This window comes from Plecotus auritus (assembly GCF_963455305.1).
Source record: "Plecotus auritus genome assembly, chromosome: 15".
Classification (NCBI taxonomy): Eukaryota; Metazoa; Chordata; class Mammalia; order Chiroptera; family Vespertilionidae; genus Plecotus; species Plecotus auritus.
The window spans coordinates 12,438,620-12,461,188 of NC_137781.1; the positions used below are offsets into that span (position 1 = coordinate 12,438,620).

Sequence of the window (22,569 nt, forward strand, 5' to 3'; positions counted from 1 at the left end):
AAAATTGATTTCAGAGAGAGAAAAGCATTGATTTGTTGTTCCACTTAGTCATGCATTTTACTGGCTGATTTTTGTAGGTGCCTGACCAGAGATCAAACCCTCAACCTTGGCGTATCAGGATGACTCTCTACCAACTGAGATGCCCGGCTACATCTCTCTCTTACATAATTTTGCCCCCTCCCTCTTCGATTTTTTATGTTCACACCCACACTGAGGTCCCAAACTCTGTCTCCAGCACCCAGCTCAGGGCCTGGAATACAATAAGAACTCGGTAAATTTTTGCCAACTGAGTTCTCTTCATGGATATATGGGGTGTCCCATAAAACTGTATACACATTTTAACAGCTGATGATTCAATTTTCACTCCTTTTCAGATTTAACGGACACTGACTTTATAATCATTCAAAATATGTATGTATTTTTTGGAGACACCCTGTATATAAAATGCAAGAGGCAGGTGGAGTTCAAAATTCTGGCCTGAAAAATGATTAGATTTCCTACACTTCAGTAAGACAATAAATATGTTTTTTGTTTTTGTTTTTTTAAATATATTTTATTGATATTTTACAGAGAGGAAGGGAGAGGGATAGAGAGTTAGAAACATCGATGAGAGAGAAACATCGATCAGCTGCCTCCTGCACACCTACTGGGGATGTGCCTGCAACCAAGGTACGTGCCCTTGACCAGAATCGAACCTGGGACCCTTCAGTCCGCAGGCCGACGCTCTATCCACTGAGCCAAACTGGTTTTGGCAATAAATATAAGTTTTAACTTCAGGGCCCCCTCACAAAAGTTACGATCTATTGCTATTGGTGAGACAAAGCTGAAGACATTTATAAAAACCAACCAGCCTGTATCCTAATGAAAACTTGTATTTTTGAAATGTCACAGAGCCTTAAAAGCCATTGAAAAACCAGTGCTGTGGTGAATGGAATCGTGGGAGCTGGACAGACCTGGATCTAGACACACTTGTGCCACTAACCACACATTCTCATCAGAGATTTTACAATTCCAGGCAAGTCATAATGAGACTTCCTTTTTTCCGTGGAATTTTACTTCCCTTTGGGTTGCATTTGTAGTTTACATAAGCCACAATATGTTATATAGTAACACAATTTATGGAGTGGTTATTCTGCACAGGCTTTGTGCTAAGCTCTTGACATGCATGTCTCAACCTTTTATATATATATATATATATATATATATATATATATATATATACACACACACACACACACACACACACACACACACACACATACACACTGAGTGGCCAGATTATTATGGTCTCTGAATGCATAATAATCTGGCCACTCAGTGTATATCCTATATAATAAAAGGCTAATATGCAAATTGTCCCCTCGACCAGGAGTTCGACCAGCAGGCAGGCTAGCCAATTGCCCATGTTTCCTCCCCCTGGCCTGGCTGGTTGGACCCCACCCATGCACGAATTCATGCACCGGGCCTCTAATACACACACACACACACACACACACACACACACACACACACACACACACACTGAGTGGCCAGATTATTATGCGTTCAGAGATCATCATAATCTGGCCACTCAGTGTGTGTGTGTGTGTGTGTGTGTGTGTGTGTGTGTGTATTGATTAATTTCAGAGTGGAAGGGAGAGGGAGGGAGAGATAGAAACAATGATGGAAAGAATCATTGATTGACTGCCTCCTGCAGCCCCCTACTAGGGATGGAACCCACAACCCGGGCATGTGCCCTTGACAGGAATTGAACCCAGGACCATTCAGTCTGTAGGCCAACACTCTATCCACCAAACCAGCTAGGGCAATGACAACAACCCTATGACAGGTCTGTATCCTGACTCCCCAGCTGAGGAAGTGGGACTCAGGAAAGGTTAAAAGTGACTTACCTAGCACCTGTTACTCAACCACTCTAGTCCTGAAGACGGTTAACCCCACTGCATTATCAAAGCCAGGAGCAATATCTGTGGGACAGATTGAGAAAACAAGACGTTAACAACAATATATTGGTTACATGGTTTGAGTCTTGTCCCTGGTTAGTGTCAAAACGATCCGTAACTGCAACTGGTCCTTCCTTGCACGTGACTAGTGGCTGCTCTTTCCAGCCCTTTATCCACGGATGGGGTTCCTGTCTCATAACCAAGGTGTTTAGCTGGGCCCAGTATACTAGGTTTGCTGCACCCACCGTGTCCCAGAAGCCTCTGGAGTTTTTCTTTGTTGTTTTTTTGTTTGTTTGTTTTTTGTTTTTGAACAAACGTAAAGGTAAAGGTTTGTTAGAGAAAAGCTTCCTGCGGCAGGGAGGAGACCGAAGCGGGTGGCCCGGCCCTGGAGTTCTTCAAATTCACACTTTGCTGCCTGGGAACTAGTTCAAATCTTTGGACAGAATATTAGAGTCTTCCCTTTTTTCACCCTCTTTTCTTGATAAAATAGCCAAAGGCCACAGAGGAAGCAGAAGTAGGATTGTACGGATGGTCAGACTTTGAGACAAGATTTCAGAACCTGGTGGAGAGTAGGGCTGGTGGTTCATTCCCTTCGGCTTTCCACCCAGTCACCAGTACAAATGAGCTCATGCCTCTGGCATCAGCAGAGGCTGTGGCTCCAGGGCCCACCTGCCCCTGGCTCCCTCCTTCTCCCGCGTCCCTAGTACCAACTGAGAATTTTCCATCTGTTCACAGGCTCAAGGCAGCTATAGAACTGCTACATGAAGAAGGATCTGGCTCCAAGGAAACATTTGCCGGGGCCCCTCCTGGCTCACAGGCCTGGCAGCCACAGCATGTCTGCTGTTGGTTTATTCTGTTGGTGTCTGAGGGAGGGATGCCTGCCAGGAGGCCTCAGGGGGTGGCACATTTGGCAAATGTACCACGGCTGAGTTCTGGTCCCAGCCTTTCTGATGCAGAGACTGGGTTTCCTCAGTGCACTCAGAGGTGACTAGAACTCAGGTGCTAAGCTTCTGTTAACAATTTCCAAGAGACCGATAGATTCCGGAACCCTATTTATTATTGACAGTGGAGGACTCTCCAATACTCAGCCACCTGCAGAGGACCCCTTGCTCCTGGTCTCCGGTGACTGAAGTGGTGGCTTTGTGATCAGATAGTGGTTGATCCAACATGTAATGAAAGAAAGGGGTCAAATGAGGGACAGGTAGACACCAGCCATGAACCCCCTCACTTCAAAGTCCTACTTCTCTTCCCTGCCCCCAGTGCTGTCTGCTCAGTGCCCAAGGTTCTCTTGTTAACCCTTCCAGGTTTCCCTGCTGAACACACCCCTTTTGCAGCTAGGTTAGTGTCACTGGTTAGGTTGGAGTTAAATGCATGATCCAGGCCTAGCCGGTTTGGCTCAGTGGATAGAGTGTTGGCCTGTGGACTGAAAGGTCCCAGGTTCGATTGTCCCAGGTTCGATTCCAGTCAAGGGCACATGCCTGGGTTGTGGGCTTGATCCCCAGTAGGGGGCGTGCAGGAGGCAGCCAATCAATGATTCTCTATCACATTGATGTTTCTGTCTTTCTCTCATTCTCCCTTCCTCTCTGAAAAAAAAAAAAAAAAAAAAAAGAATGATCTAGTAGGCCTAGGAAACATTGACCTCCACTCATTACCTGTGGCTGTAATTAGTTGAATTCCTAGAGAATATGTCTATTTCCTTCATCTCAAAATCCTCTTTCCTTATGCACTGCTTATAGACCCCTCTGTGCATTACTTTTCTAAATATATTAATGATCTAGAAACTCTTGCTGAAACTGACATTTGCCTCTCTCGTCCCATATGGTGCTTCCCTTCAAAGTTATTGGATCCTGTATTGAAATCTATGATGTAGTGGATGGAGTATTGGAGCCCAAGAGACATGACCGAGCTGGTTCTAGACACACTTGGGCCACTAACTAGCAGAGTGACTGGGGCACATCACTTCTGGAGGCCTCACTTCCCTCATCTGAAAATTTTTTTTTTTTTTTTAAATTTCAGAGAGGAAGGCAGAGGGAGAGAGGAATGGAAATATCAATGGTGACAGAAAATCATTGATTGGCTGCTTCCTACATGCCCCCTACTGGGAATCGAGGCCGCAACCCAGGCATGTGCCCTGACTGGGAATTGAGCCGTGACTTTCTGATTCATAGGTCTATGCTCAACCACTGAGCCACATCAGCCGGGCTCATCTGCAAAACTGATGACAGTACTTGCTTTCCCCATTCCAGAAGGCTGCTGGGAACAGGTAAGTCACTCTGTATGGCAGTGAACATGGACATCCTATTTTCTGTGATAATATTGATAACTCTAACCTACATGGGGCCTGCTTTCACCAGAGAATTTTCTGTCTAGCTTTCTGAGACTAACTGTCCTCTGAGGAACCAGGAAGGCTGCAAGTGGAAAAGCATCCCGTCCATGTAGACTATTGGGGTCCTTTAGTCCCAGTCTTTGGGACGCAGCTCGAGGACATGCATGCGTGTCTTCTTCCTGAAGTACTGGGTGTGGTGCAATGGAGAAGGTGATAGGAGTTGTGTTCGGGGCTACCCTTTTCACGCTTGATTTCACTGCCAGTCAGAGTTCCATGTGCTCAGAAGCTCCCTGAGTTACAGGAATGGGCAATGAACTTGGATTAGTTTTCAATTTTCTTTTTTTAAATAGTGGAACCTCTTTCAATGCAAAATCTTATAGTAACAGAAAACATGTGGCAGCAGAGCTGCTGTGGTGACCAGACCTGGGCTGGGGCTCTGCCCACCTAGCAGTCCCCGAGTCAGCCCTAAGGACTTCTAGGCTGGCCCAGGAAATGGTTTGAAAGTCAGCGTGCATGTGCCGAATGTGCTGGCCTGAATTTCCACAGTGGCCCTCTCAGAACCACTGCTCTTAAGGTCCAAAGTCTCCCTGGCCCAGACTCAATGCTGGGACTGGGAACTCTCTGGAGAGCCCCCTGTCACTCTGTCCTCCCCTCGCCCCACCGCAGGCTTCCCCTCCTGTGGGGAGGATCACAACTTCATCCACTTTCAACTGAATTTTGAACCTTTCATCTGTTAAACAGGGAGTGAGCCCTACGCTGCAGGACTCATTGTCAAGATACAAACTATTATATAATAAAAGGCTAATATGCAAATAGACTGAAAGGTGAAACGACCGGTTGCTATGACGCACACTGACCACCAGGGGGCAGATGCTCAACACAGGAGCTGCCCTTTGTGGTCAGTGTGCTCCCACAGTGGGAGCCACTCAGCCAGAAGCCGGGCTCATGGCTGGCGAGGGCATAGGCAGCTGTCAGTTGGACATTCCCCCAGGGCTCCCCGACTGCCAGAGGGCACAGGCTGGGCTGAAGGACGGCCCCCCAGTGCATGAATTTTGTGCACAGGGCCTCTAGCATAAAATACATAAAGTAGGCGCTCAAAGAGTGTCCTTTCCTGCCCCCTTCCTCCCAGGCTAACCATCTTCCCTCAGGGCTCTCCCAGCCGCTTCCACTATTTCTCTCCTCAGACTTGGAGCGCACCTCACAGCAGGCACCACACTCACTGGGGTCATGTGCGCCGCTCACAGCAGGTCTGAGCATCCTGCTGGACAGCAGTCCGGTCCGTAAGAGAACGGTGTTTGCTGGGCTTGCAGTGGTCGCTCCACAGCTGCTGGCGGCGCGTTAGCGTAGGCGGGGTCCCCCTGCCTCTCCCAGGGCTGTGCTCACAGACGTGAGGAAGTGTGTGCGGGTGTGTCGGGCGAGGACTGAGGGGGTGAAGCATCACCACAGAGGACAACCAGGACGGAAAAGTATTTTCTCTTGAGGCAAAATAACTTGAGTCTCAGCTCCACGCTGAGCGGCCTCGACCCCAGCCGCCGGCTGGGTGACCATCAGTGTCCCCAGCGGTGTCCTCCGGGTCAGCAGGGACTCGCAGGGATAAATACCTGCTTTCGGCTGCCAGGGACACTCTTTGGAAAGGACCCCCTCTCCGTGCCGCTGGCCGCGTAGGGTGAGAGGCTGCCAGCTCCCCAAATTCCCGCTTAGTCACTTCTAGCTGTGGCTCCGAACCCCGAATTTACTTTGTGGGAAAGTCCCACCCCTCAGCAACGATTCGTCCGGAACAAATAGGCGCCTAAGCCGTCTCCAAACTTTATTGGTTAGCGCTGCCGCCAGTCTGTGGGCACAAGCGGAGACCTATGGGAAATGAAGTCCGGCGAAGCTCGAAAACGCCCGGCGCTGACGTTTTCGCTTCTGGTGTTTGGTGTGCGTCCGAGGGCCCAGATTTTGGGTCTGGACCAGGGTCCGAGTGCAGTGTGGGGCCAGACCTCCCACAGTCGCAGGGCCTTGGCGGACGGGAGCGGCTTGGGTCGCCCTTGTCAGGTGGGCGTGGCCGGGCCGAGATCCTGGGTCCAGACGTGGGTCCAGGGCCGGTGAGCGGACCAGGGGCAGAATGCGCCGTCATGTCGGCGGCACCCTTTTTCCCCACCGCCCTCCGGGGAAGACCTCGCCCCAGCCAGGGTAGCCCCAGGAGCAGTGTAAGTCACCCAGTCCACGGTCAGAGCCATTGTCCCATTTCTTGCCACAAACCAGCTATGTGACCTTGGGCGAGTTTGAGTCGAAGCCAGAATATCTTAACTTTCCTTCCAACTCTAACACCCTGTGAGTCTGTTTTTATTATCTTTGCTCTTAAAGCCTGTAACCTTAGCCATGGTAAGTCTTCCTGTTCAGGAGAGTTATGGTGCCAAGACTGAGGAATCCTGAACCGGGCGCCCAAACCTGGGAACTCAGCCAGATGCGAGGCAGCTGAGCAGTTGGAGCATTTGAATTTGAAGGGAGAGTCGCCTCCACCCGGTGCTGCTCTCCAAGGTGCTGCTACGTTGGGCACCCTCTGTGCTTGCCCTGCACATTCACTCTGCAACACTGGTGACCAGTGGCTTGGGAGGGTGGCAGTTTATTGTCCCCATTATCTCCAGTATTATCTCCCCTCATTCTTCAGTATGGGTAGCTGTCATTTTCTCAGCCGTAAGTTGCTATGCAAACAGCTCCATGCGCCTTTACTTTCCAACCAGATCACCTGCCTTTGCCCCCTCCTATCAAACTTCTGGAGCTGCCTCCCCAGTGACAGAGGGCCAGACTCCACAGGCACCAAGACACGGGGAGGGGAGAACAGGAAGGCTCTTTCTTCACCTCAATCCTGCTGGGATGACTGACACTTGTGGCTCTCACTAGGGTCCACTCTAATGTATGTCTCTGGTTCTAGTTCTACTGAGTGGCTCCCCTCTGACGGTGGCTTCCCAACGAGGTAAAGAAAGAGGTTTTGACTGCAGAGCACCGTTATAAGGTTCTTCTCTCAGCTGAACAATGGCTGTAGCTGGGGACCAACAAATCCAGGCTCCTCAAGTACAAGCAGCGCATTGAATAGTGAAGCTGGAAGAAGATTCTCACTGGGAACAGGAAACTCCCTTCAAGGGAGTGGCCCTGGACCAGGAACCTTCTGCCAGCGCTTTTGGCATTTCCACTATCAAGAAGCATCAGCACCCCAGGAGGCTCTCATCCAACTCCGGGAGCTCTGTCGCCAGGCGCTGAGACCAGAGAAGTGTCCGAAAGAGCAGATCCTGGAGTTGCTAGTCCTGGAAGAGTACCTGACTGTCCTTCCCCCAGGGGACCCAGATCTGGGTGAGACAAAACACCCAGAGAGTAGAGAGGCAGTGGCTGGAGGACCTGCAGAACCCGGAAGATGGGGGCTGCAGGTGAGATATGGAACCTAGTTCTGACTAGTCAAAATAGAGGAATGTGAGAGACAGAGCCACCTGAGTTGCCAGCAGTGAGGGGGATGTGTAATACTTCGCTGTTTGTGTCAAAGTGGAATTTGCTTATTCCCTGGAACTACAGTTTTCCTCCCAAGTTCAGACTGACTCTTCAGAGAATGCACAACCTTGGTTGCTCTGAGCGGTCCCTGTTGTTAAATGAAAACTTCTTAAAATGCTGATCAAGGAGGAGCTGTCATCCAGCAGCAGCAGCCTGAACCATGGGGCTTCCTGGTCTTTACTGACATTATTGAGCCTTTGGGTCCTATGGCAAAGTAGCTGTATTGCTGGATGGATCTCTGAGTTTTGCTTAGGGGTTGACAGGAGCAGCCCCAAGAGAGCTGGTGGCAGGCTGCAGTGGGCCTGGGCCCCAGACCTGTCTCTGAAGCCTTCCACACATCCACACTCTGTCTGATCTGTCTGACTCCAACACAAGTGTCTTAATCACTGTGTTATATCAGCCTCCCGACTGTACAAAGTGCCGGGAGCCAGAGCTCACATGGGGACTGGGCTGTAAAGTCAGTCCACCGGGAATGACTGTGCACGGTCAGCATTACTCTTGAGAAGGCCTCCCACAGTCCACTAGGTAAGGAAGGTGTCTCTCATGCCAAAAACCTGAGGGACTGACACCTGCTGGAAGCAGCAGATCCTGTCGCCCACAACTGTCTGATCTAAGAGTAGCCACCAAATCTCTATCATGCATCCTACCTGGTATTTTCCCATATATTTCTTCTAACTTCCCCAACAACCCTGCGAGGTAGTTACTACTATTCTCATTTTACCAATAAAGACACTGAGGCTAAGAGAGGCTGCTTAACTGGCCCAAGGCCACTCCGCTGGTAATAGGGACTGTGGTCACTTGAGTCCTAAATCAGTACCCTTGTTGTACATACAGCAGCTCCTCTTCCAGGGCCCTGGCAGGAAGACGCTGGTGTCAGCGGGAGGCACGGAGGTCCACCCAGTCCCACACGTGCACAGAGGCATCACTTGCTGCCGACAACAAAGTCCTTGGCTTGTGGGGGTGCCAGGTGTGGGTGGTGACCAGTGGAGCAGTGCCTGTCCCATGGTCATCTAGGAAGACGTGACCTCTGTGAGTGAAGAGAGGTTCTACGTGGCCCTCCATTCCATCCTGAGACGTGACATCATAGACCTGGACTGTCCCATCAAAACCTGAGGAAGAACGAGAAATGAGAAGACCAACAATGAATCTTTAAAATAATTTTTATAACTTGCTCTACGGCACCAAAACGGGCTATGGGACGAGGAACCTAATAATAAACAAGATACTGGTATTAATGGCCAACCAAGGGCGTGGAACATCTGCCCATATGCCGGCAGCTGCCAACTCCATGGGGCACGTGACGATGAGTATCTATAGCGTATCATGTGCCAGGCCTGAGGCTAATCCTGGATCTACATTCTCTCTTTTAATTCTCACAACTGTATGAAGTAGGTACTAATACTTACTCCAGGAAACTGACGCTTAAGACTTTTTTAAACCCTTCCACTTTCCCCAGGTTCTAATCCATCTGGGTCTCAGTAGATGGCCTCGTCTCCACACTGATGGAGAAAATAGAAGCCTTTAGAGCAGGGGTGGGCAAACTTTTTGACTCGAGGGCCACAATGGGTTCTTAAACTGGACCGGAGGGCCGGAACAAAAGCATGGATGGAGTGTTTGTGTGAACTAATATAAATTCAAAGTAAAGGAGCGGAGGGGAGAGCAAGAGAACCGGATAGAACAGCCGGATCCGGCCCGCGGGCCGTAGTTTGCCCACGGCTGCTTTAGAGGAACGTTCTCATGTTCCCCCCACGACCTAGCTCCATCTGCTGTCTTCTTGTAGGAAGCCAGTCCCCTCCCTCACACTTGGTTCTTGCTCTCTTTCTGGATCCTGCCATTATCAATAATCCTTTCTTGCTCTCTCAACCTCTACCCTTCTCAATGGATCCTTCACACTGGTCTTTATTATTATTATTATTTTTATATTTTTATTGATTTCAGAGAGGAAGGGAGAGACAGAAACATCAATGATGAGAATCATTGATCGACTGCCTCCTGCACATCCCCTACTGGGGATTGAGCCCACAACCTAGGCATATGCTCTTCACCGGAATCAAGCCTGGGACACTTCAGTCCACAGGCTGTCGCTCTAGCCCAGAGGTGGGCAAACTTTTTGACTTGAGGGCCACAATGGGTTCTTAAACTGGACCAGAGTGCCGGAACAAAAGCATGGATGGAGTGTTTGTGTGAACTAATATAAATTCAAAGTAAAGGAGCGGAGGGGAGAGCAAGAGAACCCTCCGCTCTTTTGCCCACGGCTGCTCTAGCCAGTGGGCAAAACTGGCTAGGGTCTTCCCACTGGTCTTTAGATACTCTCACTAAATAACTTCTTTCAATTAGATACTGCCAGGCCAGGAGCCTGCTGACCTAGGGGCTTGCTATAATTCAAAAAGCAAACAGACTGAGACGCACCCTTGGAATCCTATAGCCTCTTTCTGGTCGAGCCCCATGGCTGTCCTAGTGTCTTACTATCTGCAGGCTCTCAACCAACCTCAGAACTGAATTCCTGCTAGGATAGGCAAGCCCTGCTCCCACTGTATGAAAGCTGTGTAGCCAAATGGGGAAGGGCCTGCCCCTGAGGAAGCTGGAGAGTTAATCTGGAGATTCTCCGTGAGCGACTTTAACTTTTGGGGCCAGAGGCTCCTTCCTGAGCACTCGATAGTCCCTTGGAAGAGAAAGCTCAAACAACAGATGCAAAATCCTGCTCAGCGGTACCTGAAATGGCCAAGCAGTTGTCCAGGCCTGGAGCCCAGGTCACTCGCAGCAGCTCTGGGTCAGGGCTGGGTGTGGACACTGGGCACTGCACTGAGCGCACAGGATGGCAGAGATCCCGAGGGTCCAGAAGACAGAGCAGCCCATCTGAGCACAGGCTGGCAATGTTGGGCCCAGGGCCCTGGCCCTTGCCCCTGACTTCTGCACACCACCTCCCTCCACCAGACCCGGGGCTGGGGCTGACATTCTCTGCCGGCGCCCACTTCTGGCGGGTGTCAACGAGCCCCAGCCGGCCCAAGGTGCAGCAGAAGGCAAAGGTGTGTGCATCCAGGACCTGCAGGCTACTCAGCTCCTCACTGTCACTGACACCTGGAAGACAGAGGGCGAAAGAGGAGAGCAGCTGGAGTCACATGGGTCTGGCAACCTGGCAGGGCTGGCTGGTCACAAGTCCCTTCCTCGGGGAAGCATCCCCAATCCCAGGCAGAATAAGCCACGTCTCCCCTCTCCTGTTCATTTTACCATTCTACTCCGCTGGGGTGTGCTGGTCCCAGGACTGCCTCCTCCAGTCCTAGAACGGGAGTCCCTTGAGGCCAGGGCTTGCCTCTCATTCATCTTGTGTCCCCAACATCCGGCACACAGGGCTGGATTCAGTTCAAACACGGCTGCGTAGGGCTAGAGGAGCCGGCAAGGGGCAAACTGCGCCGTACCTGAAGTGTATGTGATCTTCTGGGATTCCAGATCCACAACCCTCAGGCCGCTGAGCCGCGCCCCGTGGAGGACTCCAGGTGCCACTGACGAGCAGATGGCGATCCTCGGCCAGAGACTCCCCTCTTTCTCATGCACAGCAATGGTGCTGACAGCTTCAATGACATCTAGGGGCAAGTGGAAGAGGTGCAAGTCCAGAATGTTAGTGAAGGTCTGAAACATAACCTGGTGAAAGCCGGCCAGCGGTCTTCCCCTGTACAGATAGAAGGTCAAGGAAGAGAGGGAACTGACAGCTGGCTAGAGAGGATGTGGCATCATAAACACTCTGTGTTACATTTACATTTTGAAACTGTCAGAAGCACTTTAATTTCTTTTTTTTTAAACTATATTTTTATTGATTTCAGAGAGGAAGGGAGAAGGAGAGACAGAAACATCAATGATGAGAATCATTGATCGGCTGCCTCCTGCACACCCCCTACTGGGGATCAAACAAGCAACCCGGGCATGTGCCCTTGACTGGAATCGAACCCGGGACCCTTCAGTCCACAGGCCGACGTTCTATCCACTGAGTCAAACCGGCTAGGACGCACTTTAATTTCTTTATAAATTGTCTTATGAACTGTTCTGCAAATGGCAGATAATGAATCTCAGATGCCATCTCAAAAGCCCCCAGAGCTGGTCTGGCTTTTTATGCTTTTGTGGAGAACAAATAAAAGGAAAGAATCCACTGATGGTGTCATTTACACTTTAGGTGAAGAAAATAACAGGAACAGAATTCATGAACTACCATTATTTCTTCAAAAACTTATTATACAACCTCAACACTTTGCAGGTAAAGGTCACAAGGCAAATGTCATTGACTTCAAGCACAAACTGGACCAGAAAGTCCATGTCCTTTTTACACTGAACAGAAGGAAGACACTTGACCTTAAGTTGAGTCAAATTTTAGTTCTGTTTGTCTCGGCCTGCTTAGTGGTACAGGCAGGCTCTTGCCTCTGCATCTGCAATTGAGGCTTCTCTGAAGAGGAGCCATTTATAACATGGTTCACAACAAGCTGTCCACTGCACAAACTACTTAAAGGAGACGCATACTTTCCTGCTCCAAGAGGGGACTCATTGGGAGACGTACGTATTTTTTAAATTCTGAAGGAGGTAGAAGTCAGCCTGTGAATAGAATGGATGAGGAACACGAACTAACAGGACTTATGCAGCAGCAAGCACGTGAGCAAGGCCCCTCCAGACTGAGAGCACAGGATGGCAGAGACCCCGAGGGTCAAATGGTGATGGCAGCACATGAGCAAGGCCCCTCTGTGTTCACAAGCCAGGAGCGCACAGAAGGACCGGGGTGCGCTGAGCGAGAATGCCGAGGACCTGAGTGCCTACTGCTCCCCAAGCCCGGGGGCTCTCAGAGCCCTGAATCCAGACTTGCTCAGCTTGCCTGCTCCTGCTACAGGAGCGGCAGAGGTTCACGCAGACACACCGGAGCCTCAGGACCAGAGTCTGCGTCGGGGGAGCTCCAATGAGGCCGTGATCCAGACCAGCCCCAGCAGAGCTTCCAGACCACACTCTCCCAGGCCACACTGAAGCAGCTCCCTCTTCCCTTTTCACAGGCTCCCCAGGACCCGCTGCTCTGAGCCAGGGGATGGCTCTAAGATGTGATTTGTCTCCTGACAGGGGGGTTGCGGGGCGGGGGGGAGGTCAAGAGGAAGCCTTCAAAGATGTATTTCAAAGAGGCAGTGGAAAACAAAGGCTTTGGAGCCTCCTGACGGGAGCTGCTCTACAATCACAGTGGACATGCAGGCTTCCTTCTCCTCTCTCTAGTAAAATGCCCTCCTCTAGGAAATCCACACCACTTACCAAACCAGCCCTGGACTGAAAAGAGAAACCACTACAAATCAAAGCAAAAGACACAGGAAGCATCTCCAAGAACTTGGCGACGAAAGACCATTGTGTTTACAGATTAAACCAACACAGAGCAGGTCAGAGCAGAGGCAGACACATCCTTCAGGAGTCAGAATGGTTCCCAACCGCCTGACTGAGCACATGCATGAACAGCTCTGAAGTGGGATCCAGGGGAAGGAGGGCTGACCAGCCAAGGGGTCAAAGAAAATGCCGAGGCCTGTCCGGGGCCTCACCACACCAGACTGAATATTTAACTTCAAAGGGGAAGCAGCAGGTGACATTCAGCTGAGACCTTTAGATATTTATTTATCCAGCTCAGTGGTTCCCACAGCCCAGAGCTGAGAGGAGGCCTTGGGCACTGTCCAGGGACTTGGACAGCAGGAGCCTGGGCAGCTGCCTTCACAAGCCTCATACTTTCTGCCTGAGAGAGCCACGAACACACACTCTGAAAACCTCTGAGCCGATTCCTCTGGTGACGGTTACCTTTATCATAAAACCTCTGATCGGGTTAAGTCTTCCACAAGCAAGAAGAAGGGCCTGAAATATTCCATATTTAAGGGATACTTATTTTTTCATTGTCTATAATAATAAAAGCGTAATATGCTAATTAGACCGGACGTCCTTCCGGACAAAGCCGGAGCTGCGAGGGAAGCCCGAGTCCCGAGTCCGGGGTGCCAGAGGGAAGCTGGTGCTGGCAGCCGGGAGAAGGAAGGCCCACTCTTAGTGAATCTCGTGCATCGGGCCTCCAGTAAACCAATAAAATTGCATTCTGGTTTATATGGCAGTCTCGTAGTCTGATGGGTGCTTCTGCTCCTATGAACAGGCTGCTTGTTTTATTGTTATTTATTTTTTAAAATATATTTTATTGATTTTTTTACAAAGAGGAAGGGAGAGAGAGAGTTAGAAACATCGATGAGAGAGAAACATCAATCAGCTGCCTCCTGCACACCCCCCACTGGGGACGTGCCCACAACCAAGGTACATGCCCTTGACTGGAATCGAACCCGGGACCCTTGAGTCCGCAGGCCGACGCTCTATCCACTGAGCCAAACCGGTTAGGGCAACAGGTTGGTTGTTTTAGACGTGCTGACAGAATCAGGTTTGAGACACCAAAGCTGTGGGTCAACACTGGACCCTGGAAAATTCACCCAAGTCACACTATGCTTTTAAGTTTCCAGGAAAACAGCTGGCCAGCCTTCCCCAGGCTCTAGAATATTCTGCACTAATATCTGGGGAGGATAACGCTATCTGATTTCCTAATCCCACACAAGTATCAGAGCAGCCTGGGCTCATCAGCTCCCCTGGGCCTGGGCTACAGGTTCTACAAGGCACCTGGTACCCCAGGCACCGGCAGGACTAAAGGCGCCTCCAAATGGCTGGTAGCACTCCAGTCTCTCTCATCTTTAAACCACTGTGGCCCCACACAGTCTACTTTTGGGCAAACTACTAGTTACTGGCATACGGGCAGATATAAAGATCAATGGAACAGAACTGAGAGTCCAGAAGTAACTGCTTAGATCAGGCATCCTCAAACTACGGCCCGCGGGCCGCCAAGGACATTTATCCGGCCCGCCGGGTGCCGCTGCCTGTCCTGCTTAGCAGCCGACTCGTCCCGGGCCCGCAGTGCGCATAGGAATTTGTTCATAGTTTTTTTTTAAACTATAGTCCAGCCCTCCAATGGTCTGAGGGACAGTGAACTGGCCCCCTGTTTAAAAAGTTTGAGGACCCCTGCCCTAGACAGTTTGGCTCAGTGGATAGAGTCGGCCTGCAGATGGAAGGGTCCCAGGTTCAATTCCGGTCCAGGGCACATGCCCAGGTTGCAGGCTTGATCACCAGCAGGGGGCATGCAGAGGCAGCTGATCAATGATTCTCTCTCATTGATGTTTCTACCTCTCTCTCCCTCTCACTTTCTCTCTGACATCAATAAAAATATGTATTTAAAAAAAACAACACTAGCCCTAGCCCAGTGATCAGCAAACCACGGCTCGCGAGCCACATGCGGCTCTTTGGCCCCTTGAGTGTGGCTCTTCCACAAAATACCACGGCCTGGGTGATCTATTTTGAAGAAGTGGCATTAGAAGAAGTGTTGTTGTTTTTTTTAATATATTTTATTGATTTTTTTTTTTTTAAACATATTTTATTGATATTTCACAGAGAGGAAGGGAGAGGGATAGAGAGCTAGAAACATCGATGAGAGAGAAACATCGATCAGCTGCCTCCTGCACACCCCCCACTGGGGATGTGCCCGCAACCAATGTACATGCCCTTGACCGGAATCGAACCCGGGACCCTTCAGTCCGCAGGCCGACGCTCTATCCACTGAGCCAAACCGGTTTCGGCTGATTTTTTTTTTTTACAGAGAGGAAGGGAGAGGGATAGAGAGTTAGAAACATCGATGAGAGAGAAACATCGATCAGCTGCCTCCTGCACACCTCCTACTGGGGATGTGCCCGCAACCAAGGTACATGCCCTTGACCGGAATCGAACCCGGGACCCTTCAGTCCGCAGGCCGACGCTCCATTCACTGAGCCAAACCGGTTTCGGCAGAAGTTTAAGTTTAAAAAATTTGGCTCTCAAAAGAAATTTCAATCGTTGTACTGTTGGTATTTGGCTCTGTTGACTAATGAGTTTGCCGACCACTGCCCTAGCCAGTTTGGCTCAGTGGATAGAGCATTGGCCTGCAGACTGAAGGGTCCCAGGTTCGATGCAGGCCGAGGGCACATGCCTGTGTTATGGGCTAAAACCCCAGTAGGGGGCAAGCAGGAGGCAACTGATCAATGATTCTCTCTCATCATTGATGTTTCTATCTCTCTCTCCCTCTCTCTTCCTCTCTGAAATCAATAAAAATATAAACAAAACAAAAACAACAGCAATCATGACTATAAGTAAGTGACACAAACACCTGGAAGCAACAAGAAGTGACAAAAAAGAGACAATAAAGGAAGGTGCAGAGGGTCAGTGACCTCAAAGCAAAGGAGCCCAAGAACCGCGTCTCTACAACAATGACGCTTGGAGAGAAGCCAATCCTGCGGCCAGCTCCTGGGAAGATCCAAGCGAGGGTGGGGACCGCTGGCAGGCAGAGAATCACGCAGGCGAAGGGCAGTCCCAAGAGCAACAGCCTGCGCGTCGGAGGCTCTCTTCCACGCTGACCAAGGATGCCCTCACTGAAGGCGGGAAGGAAGGGCTGCAGGCTCTGACACCTGCCTGACCGGAACGCACAGCCCTAACCGGTTTGGCTCAGTGGATAGAGCATCGGCCTGCAGACTGAAAGGTCCCAGGTTCAGTTCCGGTCAAAGGCATGTATCTTGTTTCGGGCACATCCCCAGTAGGAACTGTGCAGGAGGCAGCTGATGGATGTTTCTCTCCCATCAATGTTTCTAACTCTCTATCCCTCTCCCTTCCTCTCTGTAAAAAATCAATAAAAGATATTAAAAAAAAAAAAAGAACTGCCCTCCACTCCCAGAAGGAGCAGGAGTAGTGACTCCTCTGAGGGAAATGGGTCAGCCCAGCCTCCTGCTCACTCCGTTTTCCTTTCCTGCGGCTACCAGGCTGGGCAAAGAGAGGTGACCTCCTGCTGCCTCCTCCTCCTCCAAGAGGGGCGCTCACCTGAGTGGCCATCGTTCTGGCCTCGCCTCTGCCACTGCACCTGCCTGGAGGAGAGGAAGCTCACTCCGCGCTCCGCCTGTGACTGGGTTGGTAACCTCAGTTCCTGAAGCAAGTTACAGGGAGCTCCATTTGGGGCTTGTGTGCCATGCTGCAGTTGCTAATTTGTCTATTAAAGTAGACACTGAATTTTAATTCCCACCTGGCTCTGAGTCTACTTATTTTTTTTTAATTTTTTTTATTTTATTGATATTTTACAGAGAGGAAGGGAGAGGGATAGAGAGCTAGAAACATCGATGAGAGAGAAACATCGATCAGCTGCCTCCTGCACACCTCCCACTGGGGATGTGCCCGCAACCAAGGTACATGCCCTTGACCGGAATCAAACCTGGGACCCTTCAGTCCGCAGGCCGACGCTCTATCCGCTGAGCCAAACCGGTTTTGGCTGAGTCTACTTCTTTAAAAAAAAAAAAAAAAAAAAAAAAAAAAAAATATATATATATATATATATATATATATATATATATTTATTGATTTCAGAGAGGAAGGGAGAGGGAGAGAGAGATAGAAACATCAATGATGAGAGAGAATCATTGCTTGGCTGCCTCCTTCACTACTGGGGATATGAGCCCACAACCCGGGCATGTGTCCTGATCAGAAATTGAACCATGACCTCCTGGCTCATAGGTCGATGCTCAACCCTGAGCCACGCCAGCCAGGCCTGAATCTACTGCTTCACTGACTCGGATTAGGGGATGGAGGTATGTGTCAACCCGCACCAAGTCAAATTCACTCACCACTGTCCTCTGCGATCTGCCACACCTGCAGGTAACAACCTGGAAGGCCACTGGTCACCAGCAACCTGTTTAGGAGGGAGAGGAGACCTCGGTTCAGACAGTGAGGAGCTCACCCACATCCCCCAGCCTTTCCGCTCTCCAGCCCACTCAGCGTGAGATTCCTACACGCCCACCTCAGGAAAGCTCACCGCAGGAAGGGACTGTCCCGCCACCCTCATTTAACAGAGGAAGAGCAGGCTCATTTCACTTTAGGGACAGGCCTACAGTCATGAGTCACGGGACTGAGCCCAGGGTTCCATGTGGCATGAAGTGTCCCAGACAGGACACCAGCATGGAGCCTGAACACACAGCCGGCCCAGACTCTCAGCATCTGCCAATGGAGTCATTGGCCCCAGCCACCCACCACAAGCTCTCTGAGAAACTAAGAGCATCTTTCTACTCTCTATCTTTTTGGAGCAGCTCTGGAGATCTGTGGGTTACAGTCATTGAAAGGTCTGCGGAGGGACCATGAAGCCGCCAAACAATAGGTTCTTTGTATTCCAGATTTCTGTGTGCCGAGCTCACAAGTATCCATGTGCTCAGGGGTTAGGGGCGGCATGGTGATAAAGAGGCAGAATACCCTTGACATTCCCAGCCACTCCATCCTGAATGGGGGGTCTGAGTAACAGAGCTGACCATACCTGGTGTCTGGCACGTGCTTCAGATCAAAGATAGACTTGTCTGAAAATCCTCCGTGGCATACCTTGAAATCTCTTTCTGGGAGTAAGCCCTGAAATACAGAAGGGTGGCCAATCAGATAGAGCCTGCTCTCCGAAGGGACCTTTCAGACATGCTCTAGGTAAGGAGCCAGATCCCAGCCTGGCAGGAGGCCACGGAAGCAGCTCTGCTGGCAACAGATGCTCCTCCCTGCAGGGCCTGTGTGCTGCTATTCGTCAGTTGGTCTCAGCTGCCTACATGGACAGCTTCCTTTCTTCACTGCACGTCCCAAACCCTTCTGCTACCCTTTCCCCAGCCCCTTTCGTTCTAACACAAGTGTTACATTTCCGGCCTTCTTAGGGGAGTCACAGGCTTAACAGCTTCACCAAAAAAAGCTAGAGCCCTGGCTGGGTAGCCCAGTTGGTTAGAGCATCACCCGCATATGCCAAGGTTGCGGGTTCAATCCCTGGTCAGGGCACATATCAGCCCTAGCTGGTTTGGCTCAGTGGATAGAGCGTCGGCCTGTGGACGGAAGGGTCCCGGGTTTGATTCCAGTCAAGGGCACATGCCTGGGTTGTGGGCACGGTCCCCAGTGTGGGGCAGCCGATCCATGATTCTCTATCATTGATGTTTCTCTCTCTTTCTCCCTTTCCCTTCCTCTCTGAAATCAATAAAAATACATTAAAAAAAGAGTCAACCAATGAGTGCATCAATAAGTGAAACAACAAATCTATGTTTCTCTCTCTCCCTTCCTCTCTAAAATTAAATTTTTAAAAAATATATTTTTATTGATTTCAGAGAAGAAGGGAGAGGGAGAGAGAGAGATAGAAACATCAATGATGAAAGAGAATCATTGATTGGCTGCCTCATGCACACCCCACACTGAGGATCGAGCCTGCAACCTGGGCATGTGCCCTGACCGTATGCTAGCCAGGCTAAAATTAATTTTTTTAAAAAGGTGGAAAGTATCAGCCAACTAACATATCTCCATTTCTCATGCCACCTCCCATTGGAAATCAGGTGGGTTCTTCTAGTAATAAAAATATAACAACTACCAATTATCCAGCATTTACCGTATCAGGCACTGTGTTTAGTGCTTTACATACTTTATCACAATGAATTCTAGAAGTAGATACTATAATTAACCCAATTCTAAACTGTCAAAAATAGTCCTAGCTGGTTTGGCTCAGTGGATAGAGCATCGGCCTGGAGACTGAAAGGTCGCGGATTCAATTCTGGTTAAGAGCACATGCCTGGGTTCTGGGTTCGATTCCCAGGCAGCCGGTCAATGATTCTCTCTCATCATTGATGATTCTACCTCTCTCTCCCTCTCCCTTCCTCTCTCTGAAATCAATAAAAAAATAAATACAATAAAACAACAACAAACACTATCCTTTAAATAAAATAAAATGTTAAAAATAAGGCCTGGGGAATTTAAACAAGTTTTTGAAGGTCACAGAGGGGATTATGTCGTGAATTTGAACCTAAGTCTGTCTAGCAGTCCATGCTCTTAGCCACTGGATTACTATCTCCATGAGAGGAACTGGAGGCAGGGAAAAAGGAAGTGGAAAGAGCAAAGAGGAAAAGCCAGGGGTGAGGTGGGAGGTAAATCAGGTCTCTCATACAGGCCCAGTCTGGGGAGCTCCTGGCTCAACCCTGAGTGGTGGGGATGCGGAGATCAAGAGCGCCAGGTTGGAAATCTCCCCCGGGGCAACACCAGGAGGCTACCAGCTCTTTTCTTTTGACATATTCTCTTCTCTTGGCTTCTGAAACACTGACCTCTTCTGAGACTCCTCCTACTTTAAAGATTATTCCTTCCTAGTATTGCTTGTGAGTTCATTTTCCTCTGCCCATTCCTTAAATGTATTCTCTAAAGTTCTGTCTTTAGCCACCTTCCCCTCTTATTTCTTACTAGAGGCCCAGTGCACGAAATTCATGCACTCGGGGGGAGAGGGGTCCCTCAGCCCAGCCTGCACCCTCTAAGCCGGTCTGCACCCTCTAACCCGACAGTCAGACACCCTTAGCGCTGCTGCAGAGGCGGAGAGACTCCCGCTACCACTGCTTGCCAGCTGTGAGCCTGGCTCAGGCTTCTGGCTGAGTGGCGCTCCCCCTGTGGGTAGCCCCTGGTGGTCAGTGCGCATCATAGCGACTGGTCGTTCAGCTGTTCGGTCTATTTGCATATTAGCCTTTTCTTGTATAGGATACATTACGCACATTCATTCTTAACCATTCTAAGAGTTTCATCCACCTTCTATACCCTAATGGCTCCAGGTATCTAATTTTGATTAACTACAATGGACTTCTTCCTTAGTGACCCTCTGTAAATCACGGGAGGCTCCTTAGTACTTATCTATGTGCATATTTGCCTCCCTCCAGTAGACCAGATGGCAGGTCCAGGGTTTCTCTCTCTCTCGCTCTCTTTCTAGTATCCAGGACAATAGCTAGTAGACAACAGGAGCTCCATAAAGGTTTAATAAATGACTAAAAGCAGACACATATACTCAGCATTTATATTTCAAATTACCTGGTTTTCTTTAACAGAAAGTCGGGGAGGTAATGTCAGGTGAAGAATTTCATTTTTTTTCAACTTTTCATAGCCAGCAACAAAAACTCCTAGGAAAAAAGAAGCAGAAGTAGCTGTGACAAACTGCTAGCAAGATTGTGGACCATGGCTGGCTTTAGAAACTCCGCCAAACCCGCTGAGGCAGATAAATTCCCTTGTCATTGATATGCAGCCTTGTGCTGGGGGATGGAAGAGATCTAGAACTTAGTAAGCGCTGATGGAGCACAAAATTGCCACAGGTGAGCAAGGGGCCCTCAGAAGAGTGGGCTGGGGCCCTCTGGGCTGAGGTCTCGAGTCCCAGCCTGAGTGGGATTCCATCTCCTCACCTCCGTCACCAATCCATTCAAGGACTCGAGTGGCTCCTGGGAGGTCGAATGCATGGAAATCCTGGTACCTGCAGAGAGGCACACAATGTCAAGAACTCTGAGAGGCATCACGGTTTGGTGGTTGGAGGCCCAGGCTCTGGAGTCAGGCAAACCTGGAAACAAGTCTTGTTACACATTCTGCTCCGTGTGTGACCAGAACCGGGCCAGTCACAATAACCCTGAGCCTTGGTCCTCAACTGTAACACGGAACTCCCAGAGAACCCAGCCTTCTCCGGGTTGATGTGAAGAATCCATGAGACAGCCTAGCCGGTTTGTCTCAGTGGATAGACCGTGGGCCTGCCGACTGAAGGGTCCTGGGTTCGATTCAGGTCAAGGGCACATGCCCAGGTAGTGGGCTCGATTCCCAGTAGGGGGGCATGCAGGAGGCAGCCGATCAATGATTCTCTTTCATCATTGGTGTTTCCATCTCTCTCTCCCTCTCCCTCTGCCTTCCTCTCTGAAATCAATAAAAAAATATTTAAAAAAAGAATCCATTAGACAAGTAATCTGGGATTCAATTCAGAGGCTGGTGCAAAATTACTGGTCACTTATTATTACCCTGCACAGCACTGCTCTTACTAGTACCGCAACACAACTTGCGCCCGCAGGGCTGTGCTATCTCCCAGAAGCGGGATCCGAGGCCCAGGCGGAGTCCTCGTGCGGTCCCGCCCCGCCCCGCCCCGCCCCGCGGGCATTAACCGCCCGGCCCAGACCTGGATTCCCCATGCGCTAAGCCTCGCGCCCGCCCGCCCCGCCAGCTCCAACCCGAAAGCCCGATCCCAGGCCCACACGACATACAAGCGCAAGGATTCCACCAGCCAGTCCTCCGCGGACTCCATGGCAACTGTCGCTCAGGTAGCTCACTTCCGCCACTCCACTTCCGCCTCTGAACCTTCCCGGCGGGAGGGGCCTTCTCGCGAGGAGAGTGCGCGTCCTGCTCCGACGCAGAGGGCGTGGCCTCACGCCAGGGGCGGGGCTAGAGTTTCGGGAGCGCCCGTGACCCAGCTGTACCCTTTGCTAGGCTAGGCTAGGGGTTCTCCCGGCAAAAGTATGTAGAATCAGGGATTCCCAGGATATCAGCTCCGGCCGGGGCCTGAGGGACCAAATACCGTTAGTTTTACGACCGGGTATTTGCAGATCAGAGGGCCAAGGCCAGATAAGATACAGGACGGCCAGTTAAATTAGAATTTTAGATAAACATCGGAACATTTTTTCTTATAAGTATGTCCGTGCAACATTAGGGCATCTTATACGAAAAAAAATGATTGCTTATCTGAAATTCGAATTTAACTGGGTGTCCTTTATGTTTTGCTAACTTTGGCAATCCTACGGAAAGCCAGAGAAGAGTGAGAGAGGACAGCAGGGTCTGGATCCCAGCTGGCCCTCACCCTTGTAGGCGCTGGGGGCTCCCCTCAAAGACTGGCACGATCATGAAATG

The 22,569-nt window shown here is 50.2% G+C and overlaps 2 protein-coding genes across 2 annotated transcripts in view; both read right to left on the reverse strand.

Annotated features, from left to right (window-relative positions):
* Positions 1–1,934, reverse strand: part of ZNF774 (zinc finger protein 774) — a 41,839-nt gene extending 39,905 nt beyond the window's left edge. Inside the window, exon 1 of the mRNA XM_080651733.1 lies at positions 1,890–1,934. The gene's annotated coding sequence lies outside the window, so the exon portion shown is untranslated. The remainder of the gene's footprint in view (positions 1–1,889) is intronic.
* Positions 1,935–6,058: 4,124 nt separating this feature from the next.
* On the reverse strand, positions 6,059–22,023 carry WDR73 (WD repeat domain 73). Its single transcript, XM_080651562.1, has 8 exons — positions 21,930–22,023; positions 21,093–21,160; positions 20,728–20,816; positions 18,188–18,276; positions 17,508–17,572; positions 11,208–11,372; positions 10,504–10,869; positions 6,059–8,900 (listed from the first exon to the last, which is right to left on the reverse strand). Exons 1-8 carry the CDS (start codon positions 21,968–21,970, stop codon positions 8,665–8,667), a joined length of 1,119 nt encoding a protein of 372 aa, XP_080507688.1. The 5' UTR covers positions 21,971–22,023; the 3' UTR covers positions 6,059–8,664.
* Between the last annotated feature and the right edge of the window lie 546 nt (positions 22,024–22,569).